The sequence below is a fragment of the Sus scrofa genome, chromosome X (genome assembly GCF_000003025.6).
Source record: "Sus scrofa isolate TJ Tabasco breed Duroc chromosome X, Sscrofa11.1, whole genome shotgun sequence".
Taxonomy (NCBI): Eukaryota; Metazoa; Chordata; class Mammalia; order Artiodactyla; family Suidae; genus Sus; species Sus scrofa.
In genome coordinates, this window is record NC_010461.5 from 94246564 (window position 1) to 94266614 (window position 20051).

Genomic DNA, 20051 nt, shown 5'->3' on the forward strand with positions numbered 1-20051 from the left:
TCTGTAAGCTCAGGGTCAATAGGAAATTATTGAACCATATTAGCCAGATGAAGGACCTGCAGAGCTTCCAGCAATACCTCCAGAATTGTACCTCTTATTCTTAGCATTATACCAAGGTAGGGGGGTTTAGTAATTGGGCATATTTATTTAGGGTGGTCAGAGACAGAGTTAATAGAGGGAGAGAGAATTTAATTCCTACTGGGAAGAGAAGCAAAGGTTATAGCCTAAAAAGCAGCCCGGAATTTCAGGTCTGAGTGTCAAGGTAAAACGGTAACATTTTAAAAATATCTCCGAGTTCCCGTCGTGGCTCAGTGGTTAACGAATCCCACTAGGAACCATTAGGTTGTGGTTTTGATCCCTGGTCTCACTCAGTGGGTTGAGGATCCGGCATTGCCGTGAGCTGTGGTGTAGGTTGCAGACGCGGCTCGGATCCCGCGTTGCTGTGGCTCTGGCGTAGGCCGGCAGCTGCAGCTCCCATTGGACCCCTAGCCTGGAAACCTCCATACGCTGCAGGTGTGGCCCTAGAAAAGGCAAAAAGACAAAAAAAAAAAAACAAAAAAAACCTCAACTTTAGAACCAGAGATTTGGGAGCAGTAGCCCAGAGAAGATCTGGTCATTCTAAATCAAGTTCAAATGGGTGGAAACACAGTCTAGCATCAGGGAAGAATCAAATTGCGGGGGTGGAGGGTGGGGGTGATTCCAAGGAGGAAGTTAGTGGTGTTCCCCAAAAGCATTTAGAAGAAATAACTGATGTAAGATGCCATACCACCCAATCATATCCAAGGAACTCTGTCAAAGGCAAGGTGATAAGAAACATCAAGAACAGGGCTTAGTCCTCGAAAACATGGAATCAGGAAAAAAGCAGTAAAGGAAAAAAAACCAGGGAGTTCCTGTCGTGGCACAGTGGAAACAAATCCGACTAGGAACCATGAGGTTGTGGGTTCGATCCCTGGCCTTGCTCAGTGGGTTAAGGATCCGGTGTTGCCGTGAGCTGTGGTGTAGGTCACAGACGCGGCTTGGATCCTGTGTTGCTGTGGCTGTGGTGTAGGCCAGCAGCTGCAGCTCTGATTCAGCCCCTAGCCTGGGAACCTCCATATGCCACAGGTGCAGCCCTAGAAAGACCAAAAAAAAAAAAAAAAAAAACTATTATACTTAATTTCCCAATTTTTTCCATTGCTAAAAATTTCATGATGGGCCTGAAAATGGAAATTACTGATCTATAGGGGATGCTGCTGGCAATCAGTTCTGTCAATAGCACCAAACTTGAGTGACAGCCTAGGATGCCATTGAGTTTTCCACAGATTTTAAATTAGCCATGTTAATTTAAATCAGGGGCCATGTTAAACCTGGCCATCTCAAATGATTTTGGAGTTCTAAAAAGGCTTTATTCATTATGCATTCAAATCTGGGTTAAGTTTCCAGTCAACTGTCCTGGCTTTTGAACTCTTCAGTGGGTGGCAAGCAGGCCAACGTTAGGCTAAGGAAAAATCTGACTCAAGTTTGGGGATTCAGAGCACTTGTATCTTTTTTTTTTTTTTAACTCAGCAGCACACTCTCCACTGAAATTCTAGCTTCAGTGCATGGTTCAGAAAATTTGTTATTTCACATCTAAAGGACCCCAAAATCCTACACAAATTTATGGACAAACCATTGTTTATAATTCCCTCATACCTCTTTCATCAGTGATACTGGTAATTTGTGTCTTCTACTTTTATTTTTTCCCTAAATCTGTCTAGAGGTTTATCAATTTTATCAGTCTTTTCAAATATCCAACATTGTATTTCATTGAATTTTGTCTATTACTGTCTTTCTTCAAATTCATTGATTCGTGTTTTTATATTTATTACATCCTCTCTTCTGATACTTTGGATTTTATTTATCTTCTTTGTCTAGGACTATTCATATGGAAGTTTAGATCATAGATTTGAGGTTTCTTCTTTTCTAAATTAAATCATAAATGTTAGAAACTTTCCTCTGAGTACTGCTTTAACACCTTCAAACGAATTTGATGTTTTATTTTTATTTTCAGTTAGTTCAGATTATTTTGTAATTTAACTTGTGTTCCTTTTTGAAACATGGATTATGTACAACTGTGTTGTTTAATTTCCAAATGCTTTGGCTTTTTCAAGATATCTCTTTGCTACCAGATTTTGGGTTAATTTTCTTATGGTCGGATAATGTACATTGTATGATATCAATTATTTTAATTTCATAAGATTTAACTTATGGTTCAGGATATGGTGTTTCCTAGTCAATTTTCCATGAGCTCTTGAAAAGAATATGTATACTCCTATTGTTGGGTAGAGTATTTTGTAAATGTCGACTTGTTATAGTTTGTTGTTAGTGCTGTTCAGTTTATTCATATCATAGGTATGTCTACTCATTATATCACTTACTGAGAAAAAGATATTGAAATCTCTAAGTATAACTCCTCAGATCCCAATGGTGCAAATGTTAGGCATATACATATTGTCCCATAGGTCCCTACTGTGTTCATTTATTTTTAACATTTTTTCTCATTCTTGTTCACTTTGGAAAATTTCTGTTGATCTACATTCAGTTCTAATTACTTTTCATCTGTCACATCCATTTTTCTATTGAGCCCACCCAGAGATTTTTTTTCAGATTTTTCCTTTTAGTGCTAAACTTTTCATTTGCTTCTTTTGGTAGAACTTAAAGTTCTACTTCTTATTTGAGAAATCCTCTTTCTCTTACTATAAAGAACATCTACCCTTCCTTCACTGAGTATGGTTATTGTAGCACTGCTTTGAAGTTTTTGTCTATAAACTTCTCTTCTGTCCAATTTATTAATTTAATGTTATTAAAATGTATTTATTGCATCATCGTTTTTAATATTTGTTGTTTTTTGTACATTATCATATTAAGTGGATTCTTTTTAAATAATTAATTAGTTTTAATTAGAAATGTCTTCTGTATTTTGTCAAGTTATTCTTCAAAATCTATTAAAAGATCATAAAATTTCTTTACAAATGTTAATATAAAGGATTATGTTGGCAGATTTTATTGAATTATCCTTGCATTTCTGGAATAAATTTTTTATCTACCATGATGTATTATTCAATTTACACTTTGTTGGATTCTGTTTGTGACCACTTTGTTTGTAATTTTGAATCTGTATCAATGAATTCTATTTGTCTCTAGTTTCATTTTTTCAGTATTTTATAGGCTTTGATATTGATACTCTATTATTTTATGAAATGAATTGAAGAAACCTTTAAACTTTTTCATGGTTAACATATATATGTTAACTTAAAGACATCAATTATTAGCTCTTGTTTTCCTTCTAGATTTTGGATTACTTTACAGTCCAACATTTCCAAATCTCTTAATTATATTATCAGAATACTGGAAAATTATTCTTTGTGGTGGAGTTATGACCTACAAAGTGGGGCTATTCCTTTCTCCATTTAATAAATACTTATTGAGTGCCTACTCTTTGCCAGGCAAAGGTTGTTTCTATTACTTCATAGAAATAGAGCCCTTTTATTTTTTTGTAGGTTTTTTTTTTTTCTTTTTAGGGCAGCACTTGCAGCATATGGAAGTTCCCAGGCTAGGGGTCAAATCAGCGCTACAGCTGCCAGCCTACACCACAGCCCCAGCAATGCCAGATCTGAGCCGCCTCTGCGACCTGCACCACAGAGCCCTTTTATTTTTCATTTGCACAAATGAACTGAAATTTTACAGTGTCTTTTATTCAGTCTTTGCAATTATTGTCAATATTGGTGGGAATGCTTCTGATTTTTTGGAGTTACTAAGGCTCATGTAATCTTTGAATGAATAATGAATGAAAGAATGTAGGAAAATGGCTTATGAAACACTTTTATACAATTTTTCTTCTGAAAACAAGATTTAATATTATTCAACTAATTGACCTCCTCCACGGATTTATGGTATATGACTTTTTCTCTGTGTAACTTCCACCAAACTTTTCACGTATTTCCTGTCTAGAATGTGCCTGATCACATAAATTTATCCAAAGAAAATAAACTTTAATTCCATTGAGACAACTTAAAAAATCCACTTGCAGTCTTTCTTTTTTTTTTTTTTTTTTTTTGCCACACCCACAGCATGTGGGAGTCCCTACATCAGGGACTAAACCCGTGCCACAGCAGTGACTCATGCCACTGCAGTGATAACAGTGCAGTGACCCAAGTCATTGCTGTGACAATGTTGTCACTGCAGTGACAACACCAGATCCTTAACCCACAGTGCCTCAAGAGAATGCCTCCATTCACCTTCTTAAAAGACAAATATTAAAACTAAATTTTCTTGGAAATCCTAAATATCTTGAATTAATAGGTCTGTAGTAAAACCCAGGAAAGAACATTTTTAATAAGATTCTTAGGAGATAATTATGTTCAGCCAAGTTTGAGAAAACTTGGCTTACATAAATTGAAAGTTTTCTGCAATTATTTTTAATCTAGAAATTAATTATTTTATTTATTCTGATATTGCTATCTTTTGGGTAGTTTTTACTTTACATGCTTGTTCATTGACTTTATATTTTGCTGTCTTATATGATTGGAAGTAGACTTCTTGAGAAACTGGTACAAGGAATATTCTTCTCTATTGTAAAAGCAACTGTACTTGTTATTTAATACGAAGCAGTATATGGTTATAGGAGGTACCTTAGTGTTCAGGAAAAAAATGTCAGGTTTGGAGCAAAATTCTTTACTCATACTGCAGACTTGATACATTTTCCTCACAATTTACGATAATAGAACACATTGCAGAATTTTTTGTTGAATGGAATAGAACTAAAAATGAAGTACCTAATACTGAGTTTGGCACCTGACAGTTACAATAGAACATCTATTGCAATTTTTGCCATTATTAAACATGTAACTGTTGAGAAATGACAAATATTGTATGGACTTTGCAGAATGGATATGTACCTTAATGAGAATATATATTGGCATATGGTGAAGTTGGGTTCAGGATGAGGTTAGGGTCTGTTGAAAGGGGTATATTCTTTTATACATTTAACAAATACTAATTGAGTGCCTACATTTTGCCATGCATTGATCTAAGCATTGTGAATAAAATAGTAGAAAAACAAAATAGTAACTATATTGACTCAGTGCATCTTATATTCCAGTGGTTATGGCTAAAAATTTCTCCACATAATGGCAGTCAGGTGCTACTTGTGCATTTGAAACTCAATTCCAAAAGTAATTCTACAAATTAAACAGGTCAAGAAGAATACCCAAACTTTCAACACAACCAGCTTCCATGATGGATACAATCTGAGGAGATTACAGGAAAATAACAAAAATGAACATTAGTAAACATTTTTTTTAGAGCCACACCTGTGGCACATGGAAGTTTCCAGGCTAGGGGTCGAATCAGAGCTGCAGCTGCTAGCCTATGCCACAGCCACAGCAAAGCAGGATCTGAGCCATGTCTGCAACCTACACCACAGCTCACTGCAATGCCGGATCCTTAACTCACTAATCGAGGCCAAGGATTGAACTCACATCTTCATGAATACTTGTCAAGTTCATAACCTGTTGAGTCACAATGGAAATTCCCATAAACATTTTTATTTAGAAGAATTTTTAATAATGACTTTGATTTCTTTGTTGCACTCCTTGAATTCCAATGGTTGTTAGTTAAACCTCGGGTATGGCCGAGTAAGCTTCTGTTGAACCAAATTGCCTGCAGACAAAAACTATCAGTTCTAAACAGAATACAAAAACAACTATCTGAAGGAACTGGAGTAAAACCTAAAGCAGAAAGAGTCTGGAGGGGCTCAAGACTTGGAAAAAGGGAACAATACTGATTGAATTTCCAAATCTTATAACTTATAGCTGAAGAGAAAGAGGCAATCTATGCAGGTTAAGTGGCCAAACCTCCAAAAAAATTCTGCAGTTTTTGTAGCCTAAAGAAATTAAGGACAGGGAGTTCCCGTCGTGGTGCAGCAGAAATGAATCCAACTAGGAACAATGAGGTTGCGGGTTCGATCCCTGGCCTCACTCAGTGGGTTAAGGATCCTGCATTGCCCTGAGCTGTGGTGTAGGTTGCAGGCACAGCTCGGATCTGGCATTGCTATGGCTCTGGCATAGGCTGGCAGCTACAGCTCCGATTAGACCCCTAGCCTGGGAACCTCCATATGCCGAGGGTGCAGCCCTAAAAAGACAAAAAGACAAAAAAAGAAAAAAAAGAAAGAAAGAAACTAAGGACAGAGTTTGAGGAAATCTCAGAAGTGAAAATTGAGGGAGCATCTAGGAAAGGGTAGAGATAGGGGAAACAACAAATTCTTCTCTGGGGCACCATAAATCCTATTTAAATCTCTAACCGACCTCTGAACCGTGCATGTCTGAAGAATGCTTCAAGCAATCTAAGAAAAGATGAGTGACCTGAGCTGACTTTTGAGGTGTAGCCCAAGAGACAGAGATTGTAGTTTGAGTCCAATCAAGTTAAGTGGCCAGGAAAAACAAAAAAACACCAACACTCCTCAGAGAAATATTATAGAAACCAAAATTTCAACAACATAACATTCACAATATTTAGGTTAAAATCTAAAATTTCTTACTCTAGGAAGAAGAGGAAAATAATCCATTCATATATCCATGAATCCTGTCCAAAGGAAGGATGCTGATCATCAACCAAAATATTTCCACAGCCATACTTCCCTTCTCTTACTTCTCAAGAAAATAGTACCCTACATTGTTTATTCCATAAAGTAGTAATGCCTACCAAAGTTGCATAAGAGCAGAGCCCAGGATTAAGATGGTTTTCACTAGCAACTCCAACAGATTAAGAACATATCATAAATCAGCTCAGCAAAAAGCAGATATAAAAGCATTGACTTTTTTTGCATTCAGTTGCTAGATCCTGGATGCCAGTGCAATTACAGAAACTTTGTACCTATAATGGGAGTCTCCAGTGTGAAACCTTTAGCACTATAGAACACCACTTGGATCTCAACTCTTTGAGATTAAGAACACCAATATTAAAAACAAATTATTGGGCATATTCTGTCAATCTTGACACCAACTCAGAGTTAGAAATCATGCTGCACCAAAGGTCATCATCAAAATGGAAGCAGGAATTCAGCTGGTAGCTAGAAGAATAGGAACAACAGAGTTTTTGCCACTTTTTAATCTTTACTTCTAATACCTGACAAAATGTTTAGCTCGTATTAAGGAAATTAATAATATAAACTAAATTAAAGCATAAATAATTTATGTGAGCGGGAGTACCAGTGTTCTGTCCTCCCACGAGAGCAAAAAAATGACCCAGAAAAATGAATCAACTTTTACAGAATTCTGACATCTAGGCAAAATTTAGAATAAGTAAGGGAAAGCTTGGTGAAGAAAGAAGCACCTTGGAGTTCCTGTCATGGCGCAGTGGAAACAAATCCAACTAGGAACCATGAGGTTGCCGGTTCCATCCCTGGCCTCGCTCAGTTAAGGACCCGGCATTGCCATGAGCTGTGGTGTAGATCGCAGATGTGGCTTGGATCTGGCATTGCTATGGCTGTGGTGTAGGCCGGCAGCTACAGCTCCGATTGGACCCCTAGCCTGGGAACTTCCATATGCCACAAGTGTGGCACTAAAAAGACAAAAAGACCAAAAAAAAGAAAAGAAAAGAAGCACCTACTTTGCAGTAAAAAAGGATCGTGGTATATTAAGTTGCCTGCCTACCATACCTTAATCTCCAGATCAGCAGTTGATTAGAGTATCACAGCCTGTACAAGTTGTTAGTGCCAGAGGGAATAATACAGACCTTATTATTTTAGAGTTCTTTGGTGGATCCCTGAAGTACAGGCACAAGGACTTGCCCTACTTTGCCTGATTTAGAATATTCTAAAATCTGGATTGTTGTTGGTGGGATTGCCTAAAAAATTTTAAAGACATAAGGGTTATCTTCAGCAGACTGTGACAAGAAACAATAGACCAGTCAAGCAAAAAAAAAAAAAAAAAAAAAAAAAAAAAAAAAAAAAAAAAAGAAGAAGAAGAATGATCTGGGAAGAAAGAGGAGGGGGAAAGAGATATGTTGGGAAATAAAACTTCATTTTTAAGGTATATATATATTACATACATAGATATATATCTTAAAAATACACCATGGAAGGCCACGCATATGCCCAGGGCTGGATATGTGCTTATAAAAGACCTGAAAAGACACTGTTTTTTCTCAGAACTAACCTTCAGGCTCCGAGCCTCAGTACATGCCTAAATTTAAGGCTAACACCAAGTTATAAACAGCCTCACTAATCCTTGAAGGAGGGTCCCCAAATAGACCCAATCTGTAGACTAAGAAAGTACCTTTTCTTTGCCTACAAGTGTTAAAGAAACCTCTGTGAAAACATTAGATGACCATTAAGCTGATAGAACACTGATATCAGTGGCCACAAAGAAAACAGAATTTATAAAACTAGTTTAGAAAAGTCATTAAAAAGGCAAACAAAATTAACTCACAACAAATAGTAATAACTAACCCCAAGGAAGGGGCAAAATCTACTTTTCTGAGTTGCCACATTATAATACTCAAAATATTCAAGTTTAATCAAAAGTAAGAAGAATGAAAAGAAACTAGAAAGTATGGCCATTCACAGGAAAAAAATTAATAGAAAATGATCCTTAGGAAGCTTAGGCATTAGACTTACTGGACAAAAGATTTTAAATCATCTCTCTGAAATCAGCTCAAATAGCCAAAGAAAACCATGGACAAAGAACTAAAGGAAACCAGGAGAATATTATCTCAACAAACAAAGAATAGCAATCAAGGGATATAAGTTAAGAAAAAAATCAAATAGAAATGTGGGGGCTGTAAAATACAAAAATTGAAATGAAAAATTTACTAGACTGATTCATTTGCGTAATTGAGCAGCATGAAGGAAGAATTGGGGAATTTGGAGATAGGTCAGTTGACATTATCCAGTATGAGGAGCATAAAGAGAAAAAAATGAAAAAAAAAATGAACTATCAAGTTTACTAACACATGCATAATGGGAGTGCCAAAAGAATAGAAGAGTAAAATGGGCAGAAAGAATATTTAAAGAAAAGTTGTTTCCCTCACAACTTTGAGGAAAGATGTGAATCTATACACCTAAGCTCAAGGAGTTCCAAGAGATCCATTCCAAGACATGTTAAAAATTACAAGGAATCTTTAAAAAGATTAATAATGAAGTTCTCTTTAGAAACCATGGAGGCCAAAAGGCAATAGGATGACATGTTGTAAGTGCTCAATAGCAAAAAAAAGCAACATTTTGTCAGCCAAGAATTCTATATATTGCAAAATTATAAACTATCCTTTAAAAATAGAGAAATTAAGATTTAATGCACAGTATACTGAACATAGATAACAGTATTGTGTTATAATCATCAAACTTTCTAAGAGACTACAACTTATTTTTCCAATAACTAAGAAGAAGGAATAATTAACTAGTGGTTACCATTGGGGAGAAAGATGGAAGGAGTGGCAAGATAGAGAAAGGGAATTAAAAGGTACAAACTACTAGGTATAAAATAAATAAGATACAAGGATGTAATATACAGCACCAGGGGTGTAATAAATATTTTATAATAACTTTAAATGGAGTATAATCTATAAAAATATTGAATCACTATGTTGTATACCTGAAACTAATATAATATTGTAAATCAACTATACTTCAATAAAAAAGGATAATTATATAACATAATAGAGGTGCTAATTACCACTACAATGTAATCATGTTACAATATATAAATGTATCAAATTAACATGTAGTATATCTTAAATATACACAATGTTATATATCAAATGTATTTCAATTTTTAAAAATTTCTTTATAAACGAAAACTGAGGAAGTTCATCACTAATATATCTGTCCTACAAGAAATGCTAAAGGGAGCCCATCAGAGTAAAATGAAAAGATATTAGTAACTCAAAGGCATATAAATAAATAAATAATAAAGGTAGCTACATAGGTAAATATAAAATCCAGTATAATTTTATTATCTGTTTGTTATTCCTCTCTTGCTTTACTATACTGTATAAAGGGCAAATACATAAAGCAATACTTATGAATCTATTTTACTGGACATATATTGTATAAAGATGTAATTTTTGACAATAACAAAAAAGGAGGGAGGTATAAAGGAGAAAATATTTTTTACTACTGAAACTAATTTGTTATTAATTAAAACTTGGCTTTTATACTGTTAAGGTGACAATTTTAATTCCCAAGCTAACCTAATGAAAAATACTATAATACATACACAAAAGGAAACAAGAAGAAAATCAAGTTACCCTATAAAAATTAATCATAAATGAAGGCAATAACAGAGGGCTTTATCAGAAAAACAATATGTATCACATAGAAAACAAATAGAAGGTATTCCCATTGTGGCTCAGCGGGTTAAGAACCCAACATATTATCTATGAGAATTCAGGTTTAATCCCTGGCTTCCTTCATTGGGTTAAGGATCATGCATTGCCACAAGCTGTGGTATAGGTTGCAGATGCAGCTTGGATCCGGCATTGCTGTGGCTGTGGTGTAGGCTAGCAGCTGCTACTCTGATTCAACCCCTAGCCCAGGAACTTCCATATGCCATAGGTGTGGCCCTAAAAAAAAAAAAAAGAGAGAGAGAGAGAGAGAGAACAAATAGCAAAAGGTGGAAATAAGTTCTTTCTTAACTATAATTATTTTAAAGATAAATGAATAAAACTGCAGTGAAAAGGCAGAGCTTGGCAGAATGGTTAAAAATACATGATGTCAGAATAGATTTTTTGAAAACCTAAAGAGGAGTTCCCGTCGTGGCTCAGCGGAAATGATGACGCAGGTTTGATCCCTGGCCTCATTCAGTGAGTTAAAGATCCGGCTTGCTATAAGCTTTGGTATAGGTCGCAGACATGGCTTGGATCTGGCATTGCTGTGGCCGTGGCATAGGCCAGCAGTTGTAGCTCCGATTTCACCCTTTGGCTGGGAATTTCCGTATGCCGTGGGTATGGCCAAAAAAAAACACAAACCTTCCTCTACCTGCTGTCAATAAGACACTCATTTTCGATCCAAAGTCACAAATAGATTCAAAGTAAAAGGATGAGAAAGATATTGCATGCAAATAATAACCAAAAAGAGCTGGGGTGGCTATACTAGTATCAAACAAAATAGAAATTAAGACAAAAAATGTTATGAGACAAAGAAGGACATTATACAGTGATAAAAGGGTCAAATTATCAAGAAATAAACCATTATAAATATACATGTACCTAAAAACAGAGACAAAAATATAGGAAGCAAAACTGACAGAAATGAAGGGAGAAAAAGACAGATTCATAATACTTGGAGACATCAGTACCCCATTTTCAATAATTAATAGAACAACTAGGCAGAAGATTAATAAGAAAAGAGAGAACTTGAACAATACTGTAAAGCAACTAATCCTAACAGACACATAGAACACTCCATCTAACAATAGCAGAAAAGATATTTTTCTCAAAGGCACGTCAGGCCTCAAAATAAGCATAAAATTTGTAAAAATACTATTACCATTCAAAGTATCATCACCACACTGGAATAAAACCAGAAATCAACAACAGAAGAAAATTAACAAATTCATAAATATGTGAAAATTAAACAGCACACTCATTATTAAACAACCAGTGGATCAAAAAAGCAATTACAAATGTAGTAAAAAAAATATTTTGAGTTCCCGTTGTGGCGCAGCCGAAATGAATCCGACTAGGAACAATGAGGTTGCGGGTTCTATTCCTGCCCTCACTCAGTGGGTTAAGGACCTAGCATTGCTGTGAGCTGTGGTGTAGGTCACAGACGCAGCTTGGATCTGATGTTGCTGTGGCTGTGGCTGTGGTGTAGGCCCACAGCTATAGCTCCGATTGAACCCCTAGCCTGGGAAACTCCATATGCTGCAGGTGTGACCCTAAAAAGCAGAAAAAAATTTTTTTGGAGAAGGGCAAAATAAAAACAACATACCAAAACTGTTGGTATGAGAAACCATAAAAAAGAATGAAGTACTGATAGAAGCTACAAAAACACTGTGCTGAGTGAAATAAGCTAGACATAAAAGATTACCTATTGTATGATTGCATTTACATGAAACATCTGGATTAGCAAAAATCAAGTGACAAAAAGCAGATTAGAAATTGTCAGGGACTGGGGAGTGAAAATGAGGAGTTACTGCTTAATAGGTAGTGGTTTCCTTTTGCCATGATAACATGTTTAGGAACTAGAAAGGGGTGACTGTTGCATAATATTACGAATGTACTAAATGCCTCTGGATTATACACTTTACAATGATTATAATATGTAAATTTTACCTCCATAAAAAATAATGCATTTAGGAGTTCCCGTCGTGGCTCAGCGGTTAATGAATCCGACTAGGAACCATGACGTTGTGGGTTTGATCCCTGGCCTCGCTCAGTGGGTTAAGGATCTGGTGTTGTGGTGAGCTGTGGTGTAGGTCACAGACGAGGCTTGGATCCTGTGTTGCCGTGGCTCTGGCACAGGCCCTGGGCTACAGCTCTGATTAGACCCCTAGCCTGGGAACCTCCATGTGTCACAGGTGCGGCCCTAGAAAAGGCAAAATGACAAAAAAAAAAAAAAAAGTATTTAACACTGAATGCATTATTATCATCGTCATCATCATTACTATAGAAAACAATGTTTATGAAATTCCACTTTCTTTAAAAAATTTAGATTATCAGAAGAAAAACATAAGTAAACTAAATTTAAAACTACAGTCGGTATAATTTGCATAACATGTTCTTGTCTTCTCTCTGTTCTCTTTCAGATTATGTCTGGCCATTACCTAGGTATTTGTGCCCCGTCTGGATTTCTTTAGATGTTTTATTTTCTACAGCGTCCATCATGCACCTCTGCGCTATTTCGCTGGATCGGTATGTAGCAATACGTAATCCTATTGAGCATAGCCGTTTCAATTCACGGACTAAGGCCATCATGAAGATTGCTATTGTTTGGGCAATTTCTTTAGGTAATGAACTTTCTTGGCCAGTAGAATTGCAGCGGCTATGCTCAATACTTTCGGATTATGTACTGTGAACAACGTACAGACGTCGACTGGTAACATTTGCGTTTAATCGGGATATTTAATAATTATTTAATAATTATTCTTAACCTATTTAGCTGACATTTAGGTTAACAATAATGGGAGAAATGTAAAGTATATGAATATGCAAATATAGTTTCCATTTGTTCTTTTAAATTATTTTATGCATCAAAATGCCAATGAATTCTGCAACACAGATACAAAGCCTTTGAGATATTTAAAACGATTTGACGATGACAAAGATATATGATAAAGTCTAAATTTTTAAAATCTTAGAAAAGATCAATCTAGCCCAGAATATTCATCTTAATATTTTTATCTAGTTTTATATCTTCTTCAGTGGAAAATTTTATGGTGCAATATGAAGCTGCACAAACGTGTCTAAATTTATGCTGTTAATCAACCTAAAATATATTATTTCTCTGTTGTTTTTAAATATCTCTTTGAATTCTGGTTATACAAAAAGAAAAAATCTATTGGTTTCTTTAAAGATATGGGGGAGGTGGAAGGGTGGTAAATGATCATCTTATTGCTTATATTTGAAATAGTCATGCTTTGACAATGCTAATATTCAAGTCACAAAATTTAACAAATTGAAATATAAGGGCTTTTACAATCCACTTTTTCCTTTATTTTTTTTTCTCTTACAGTTGGAACTTACATTTAGTGTCTCATGAAATATTTCCTCCTCCAGGTTATGTTTCTGTAAAAGATTGTGATAAATTTTACAGGATCAAGATCTCTATATGTACAACATCTAAAGATTTTGACTCTTAATTTATTGATAAAATACATTTAAGTTTTTTAAAATTGTTATTTCCCCAATACAATTTTTTTTCTACTGTACTGCATGGTGACCCAGTTACATATACATGTATACATTCTATTTTCTCACATTATCATGCTCATCATAAGTGACTAGACATAGTTCCCAGTGCTGCACAGCAGGAAGATTGTTCTTTTATAGGTAAACACGTACATACACTTTTAGATAAAAAGCAATGAAACTTCACCCAGGAAAAAATGAATTTATATACACAATTTGAGCTACATATTCAAGGGCTTACAGATTTTACCCTCTCCATCCTGCAGAGCTTCTCTAGGAAGATGCCAGTTTCTATGGTGCTTACAAAGGAAATACACAGCTAAATTAAATCAGAATATTAGAAGCATCAACTTCTCATAATTACAGACTGGGTAATTCAGACAGACTCTTGCATTAAAGACAACAAAAGTATGGAAAAAATACTATAAGTATTGAGAAGTTAATATGATAGTGAGAGATCCAGAAAAAGACAAAGATCCAGGAAAAATGATTATGACTTTTGGGTCATGTTGGCTAATGGTGCATTTGCAAACCTGAAGGTGATGACAGGTTGAGAAGCTTATTTAGTTTCATGAGCCTGGCAACGGTCAATCAACTTAAACTTATTTTTGGATCCCAAAGACATGTACACTAGAAATAAGGATTAAATTACCCTTGACATGGATTTCAAGCCTGGTTCAAATCATCTATGTAACCAAAAGAAAATCTTGAGCCTGCAAAATTGGATTAAACTGATTTCATATTCTTCACCTTTCTAAATTTACTGGCAAAAGCAAAAAATAAAATCATTATCCTAGGCTTTAAATTATTTCTTTCAATAAATTTCAGTTTCTGTGACTGAAATACAATGATAAACAGACACAGGAAGAAACAAGACAACATGAGCCAGATGTAACACAATGAAGGATAATACAACTGAACCCACAGGCACTCAAGATAGTTGAATTACCAGCTATAGACTAAACAATTATTTGTAGTGTGTACATGGAAATTACAAACCAAATTTAAATATTTCAGCAAGAAGCTTCAAACTATTAAGACTGACATTTAAGGTATGGGGAACAACAAGAAAATCTGGAGCTTAAGCATAACATGAAAACCTTAGAACTCAAAGACAGATTAGACATGGCTAAAGGAGTATTACTGGAGGTCAATTAGAAGAAATGGTGATGAATGAAGTAAGGAAAATTGGGAGGATAGAAAAGAGACTAAGAAGGCGGTAGACATACAGTATATGAGAAGAGTTTTATAAAGTCAGGAAATAATGGCAGAAAAGCAATATTTGAAGAAATAACGGCTTTTCACATTGATGAAAGACACTGATTCTCACATTTAAAAAGCTCAACAGATCTCAAGCAGAATGAATAAAAAGCTATCAACATTTAGACCCATCATGGTGACACTGAAGAAAAAGAGAAAATATATATCAACCTTAAAGAAAAAAGATAAAGTTCAGTTAAATAAAGCAGCAAGATGAACACCTTCACAACAGCCGCAGTGGAAGCTAAATGATACTGAAATAATAGTGTCAATGTACTGATAAAAAAGTGAATGCTAAATTAAAGTCTTATATTCAGCAAAATTACACCTCAAGAACCAAAGTGAAAAAAAGATGTTATCAGATAAACAAAAACTAAGAGAACATGACAAAAGCAGACTTCTAGTCAATAAAATACTAAAAGGTGTTCTTCAAACAAAGGAAAATGGGCACAGATAGAAAGTTAGAGATGCAGGAGGCAATTAGGTGCAATGAAAATGGCAAATGTGGTTAACGAATCTGACTAGGAACCATGAGGTTGCGGGTTCGATCCCTGGCCTTGCTCAGTGGGTTAACGATCCGGCGTTGCCATGAGCTGTGGTGTAGGTCGCAGACGCGGCTCGGATCCCGCGTTGCTGTGGCCCTGGCATAGACTGGTGGTTACAGCTCTGATTCGACCCCTAGCCTGGGAACCTCCCATATGCCGCCAGAGCAGCCCAAGAAATGGCAAAAAGACAAAAAAAAAAAAAAAAAAAGGCAAACGTGTGGTTAAACATAAACATTTACTGTGTCAAACAATAATGATAATGTTCTGGAGCTCGGTATAATAATGGAACAAAAATGCACAAAACGATAGTATATAAAAACAGAGGGATGGAAGTAAATTTTTTCATTGTCCAGGAGAAAATACAAATGATATTTAATATTAAGCTTTGATTAATAAAATATAACTTATCCATTCAAGAATACTCACTAATATAAAAGAAATGTTTAACTTCCAAATTTATAGAAGAATATTATAGAATAATATAACAAATCCAAAAGGAGGAGATAAAAGATAAAAAAAGAATACAGATCCAGGTGAGAAAATATAGAAACACATACTAAGGTGGTAGAATTAAAACCAAATGTATCCATAATTAGAGTTCCTGTCGTGGCTCAGTGGTTAATGAATCCGACTAAGAACCATGAGGTTACGGGTTCGATCCCTGGCCTTGCTCAGTGAGTTAAGGATCCAGCGTTGCTGTGAACTGTGGTGTAGGTCGCAGACATGGCTTGGATCCCACGTCGCTGTGGCTGTGGTGTAGGCCGGCGGCTACAGCTCCGATTCGACCCCTAGCCTGGGAACGTCCATATGCTGCGGGTGCGGCCCTAAAAAAGACAAAAAAAGAAAAAAAAAATTTCTCCTTAGTACTTACAGATTCCAGTTTGTCCATTTCTTCTGTTGCTTTCTTAGTTTAAGCTTTCACCGTTAATTATTCAGACATCCACATGTCCTTCTCTCCTATCTCTGTGCAAGAGATGGTTCTTATATCCAGACACATCTTCACTTCCTTAAGTGAGCTGGGTATACCCATGACAGTAAGAACTAGAGATTCTTCTCCAAGTCCCCATGTTCAATTACTCATAATATTTCTTCAGACATTGCTTTTCTATTATTTTCTCTATGCCCTGTTTTATTCCTTGTTTGATTTCCTAATCATCTTGCTTTTGCAGATTGATTCACTCTTCTGTTTTAGCCAGAGCCATTTTAGGTTGCTGAACAAAACACTCCACCATATTAATGATTTAATTATTTGGAAACCCAATAAGGCCCTGCTTCCTTTAAGGAATTTTATCTACAATCAAGACTATTAGCCATGATTCACAAATTCAACCCATGCCCTCAGGATATTCCTCTATGTCATTTTTCAACAACATCTTAACATATCAGTACATGTTGGTAGATAGTCTTTTTCAAATGTTCTTCATTTTTATTGTTTTTTTCCACCAGTTTTATGAATTACTCATTATTTTTTCCAGATTTATTGACATATACTTTACATATAACACTGTATAATTTTAAAGTGTTTGAAATTATGGTTCAATATACATTTATATTGCAAAATGATTACCTTAATAAGGTAACTTAATATATCCATTTCCTTATGTAATTACCTTTTGTGTGTGTGTAGTGAGAATCTTTATGATTTACTCTCTTAGTAACTTTCAAATATACAGTAAGTTTTGGTAACTATAGTCACCATAGTGTACATCAGATCCCCAGAACTTATTCACTTTACAACTGCAAGTTTGTACCCTTTGATCAGCATATCCCAATTTTCCAACTCCCTGGCCCCTGACAACCCTCAGTGTACTCTCTGTTTCCATGAGTTTTGCTTTTTTAGATTCCACGTATACCTGAGGTCATACAATATTCATCTTTCTCTGTATGACTTTTTTCAGTTAGCTTAATGCCCTCAAGATTCATCCATGCTGGAGGGGCTGTGGAGAAAAGGGAACCCTCTTGCACTGTTGGTGGGAATGTAAACTGGTACAGCCACTATGGAGAACAGTTTGGAGATACCTTAGAAATCTATACATAGAACTTCCATATGACCCCGCAATCCCACTCTTGGGCATCTATCCGGACAAAACTCTACTTAAAAGAGACACATGCACCCGCATGTTCATTGCAGCACTATTCACAATAGCCAGGACATGGAAACAACCCAAATGTCCATCGACAGATGATTGGATTCGGAAGAGGTGGTATATATACACAATGGAATACTACTCAGCCATAAAAAAGAATGACATAATGCCATTTGCAGCAACATGGATGGAACTAGAGAATCTCATCCTGAGTGAAATGAGCCAGAAAGACAAAGACAAATACCATATGATATCACTTATAACTGGAATCTGATATCCAGCACAAATGAACATCTCCACAGAAAAGAAAATCATGGACTTGGAAAATAGACTTGTGGCTGCCTGATGGGAGGGGGAGGGAGTGGGAGGGATCGGGAGCTTGGGCTTATCAGACACAACTTAGAATAGATTTACAAGGAGATCCTGCTGAATAGCATTGAGAACTTTGTCTAGATACTCATGTTGCAACAGAAGAAAGGGTGGGGGAAAAACTGTAATTGTAATGTATACATGTAAGGATAACCTGACCCCCTTGCTGTACAGTGGGAAAATAAAAATTAAAAAAAAAAAAAGATTCATCCATGCTGATGCAAATGTCAGGATTTCCTTCTTTTTTTGAAAGCTGAATGATATTCTATTGTATATCTTCTTTATCCATTTCTTCACCAACAGACACTTCGGTTGTTTCCATGTCGTGGCTGTTGTGAATAATACTGCAGTGAACATAAGGGCACAGATATTTTCAAGACAGTGATTTCATTTCCTTTGGACACATACCCAGAAATGGGATTGTTGGCTCATGTGATAGTTAAATTTTTAATTTTTTGAAGAATCTCCAGATTGTTTTCTATAGTGGCTGCACCAGTTTATCCTCCCACTAACAGTGCAGTAGATTTCCTTTTTCTCCACATCTTCACCAACACTCACTATCTCTTGCTTTTTTTGATAATAGCCATTATAACAGGAGTGAGGTGATATCTCGTAGTTTTGATTTGCATTTCTTTGATGATTAGTGATGTTGACCATTTTTTAATGTACCTATTGTTCATTTAGGTCTTCTTTAGAAGAATGTCTATTCAGATCCTTTGCCTATTTTTAAAATTTTCTTAAAAAGCCTTTTATTTTGACATAATTTTTGATTCACATGGGATTCTAAGAAGCAATATGGAGAGATCTTATATACTCTGTTCCCAGTTTTCCCCATGGTAAATGTTTCTTAACCCATTTTTTAAATTGGGCTATTTGGTTTTTTGCTATTGATTTGTATGAATTCTTAATATATTTTGAATATTAACTTTTATCAGATATACAGTTTACAAATATTCTTTCCCACTTTATAGGTTGCCTTTTCACTCTCTTGATTATTTCCTTTGCTGTGCTGTGCTGAACCTTTTTTTTTTTTCACGTAGTCTCACTTCATTTCTTCTGTTGTTTGCGCTTTTGGTGTCATAACCAACAAAAGTATTTCCGAGATCAATGTCAAGGAATGATTTCCCTACATTTTTTCTATGAGTATTAGTGGTTTAGGTCTTACTTTTAAGTCTTTAATTCATTTCAAGTTAATTTGTGTGAGTGGTAAAAGCTAAGGATATAAATTCATTCTTCTGCATACGAATATCCAATTTTCCTAAAACCATTTTTTGAAGAGAATATCTTTTCCCAAATAAGTACTCTTGGGTCCCTTGTCAAATATTAGTTGACTATATTCATGAATTTATTTCTGGGCTTTTGATTCTGTTACATTCATATATGTGTCTGTTTTTTAACTTGCATCCTCATGGTTATTTGTTGGATTCGTTTCCACTGAGCCACAATGGGAACTCCATTGTGTTTTTTTGTATCTGTTGAGAGGATCATATGATTTTATCTTTATTGATATAGTGTATCACATTTATTAGTTTGTATATTTTCAACCAACTTCACATCCTCAGTATAAATCCCACTTAATCATGGTGCATTTTCCTTTTAATGTGCAGTTGAATTCAGTGAATTGCTTTTAATGTGACCCTTGAACATCATGAAGGTTTGGAGTGCCAAACCCTACACAGTCAAAAACCATGTATAACTATAATCAACACTCCATACCTGCAATTCCACATCTCCGAATTCAATTATAATTGCATAGTACAGTATTTACTTGTTTATTTTACTGAAGTATATTTTATTTGCAATATTATACTAGTTTCAGATGTACAACGTAGGGATTCAAATTTTTATAGATTATGTTGCATTTAAAGCTGTTAGGTAATATTGGCTATACTCACTGTTTGTGCAAAATGTCCCTATATCATGT

General features: G+C 35.4%; 1 protein-coding gene across 2 annotated transcripts in view; it reads left to right on the plus strand.

Annotated features, from left to right (window-relative positions):
• The window catches only part of HTR2C (5-hydroxytryptamine (serotonin) receptor 2C, G protein-coupled), a 259938-nt gene that overhangs the window by 193149 nt on the left and 46738 nt on the right, over positions 1-20051 (plus strand). Inside the window, exon 5 of one of the 2 annotated variants that reach the window (XM_021079477.1) lies at positions 12765-12965. In XM_021079477.1, the coding sequence (XP_020935136.1) occupies positions 12765-12965 (201 nt within the window). 2 annotated transcript variants of the gene reach the window in all.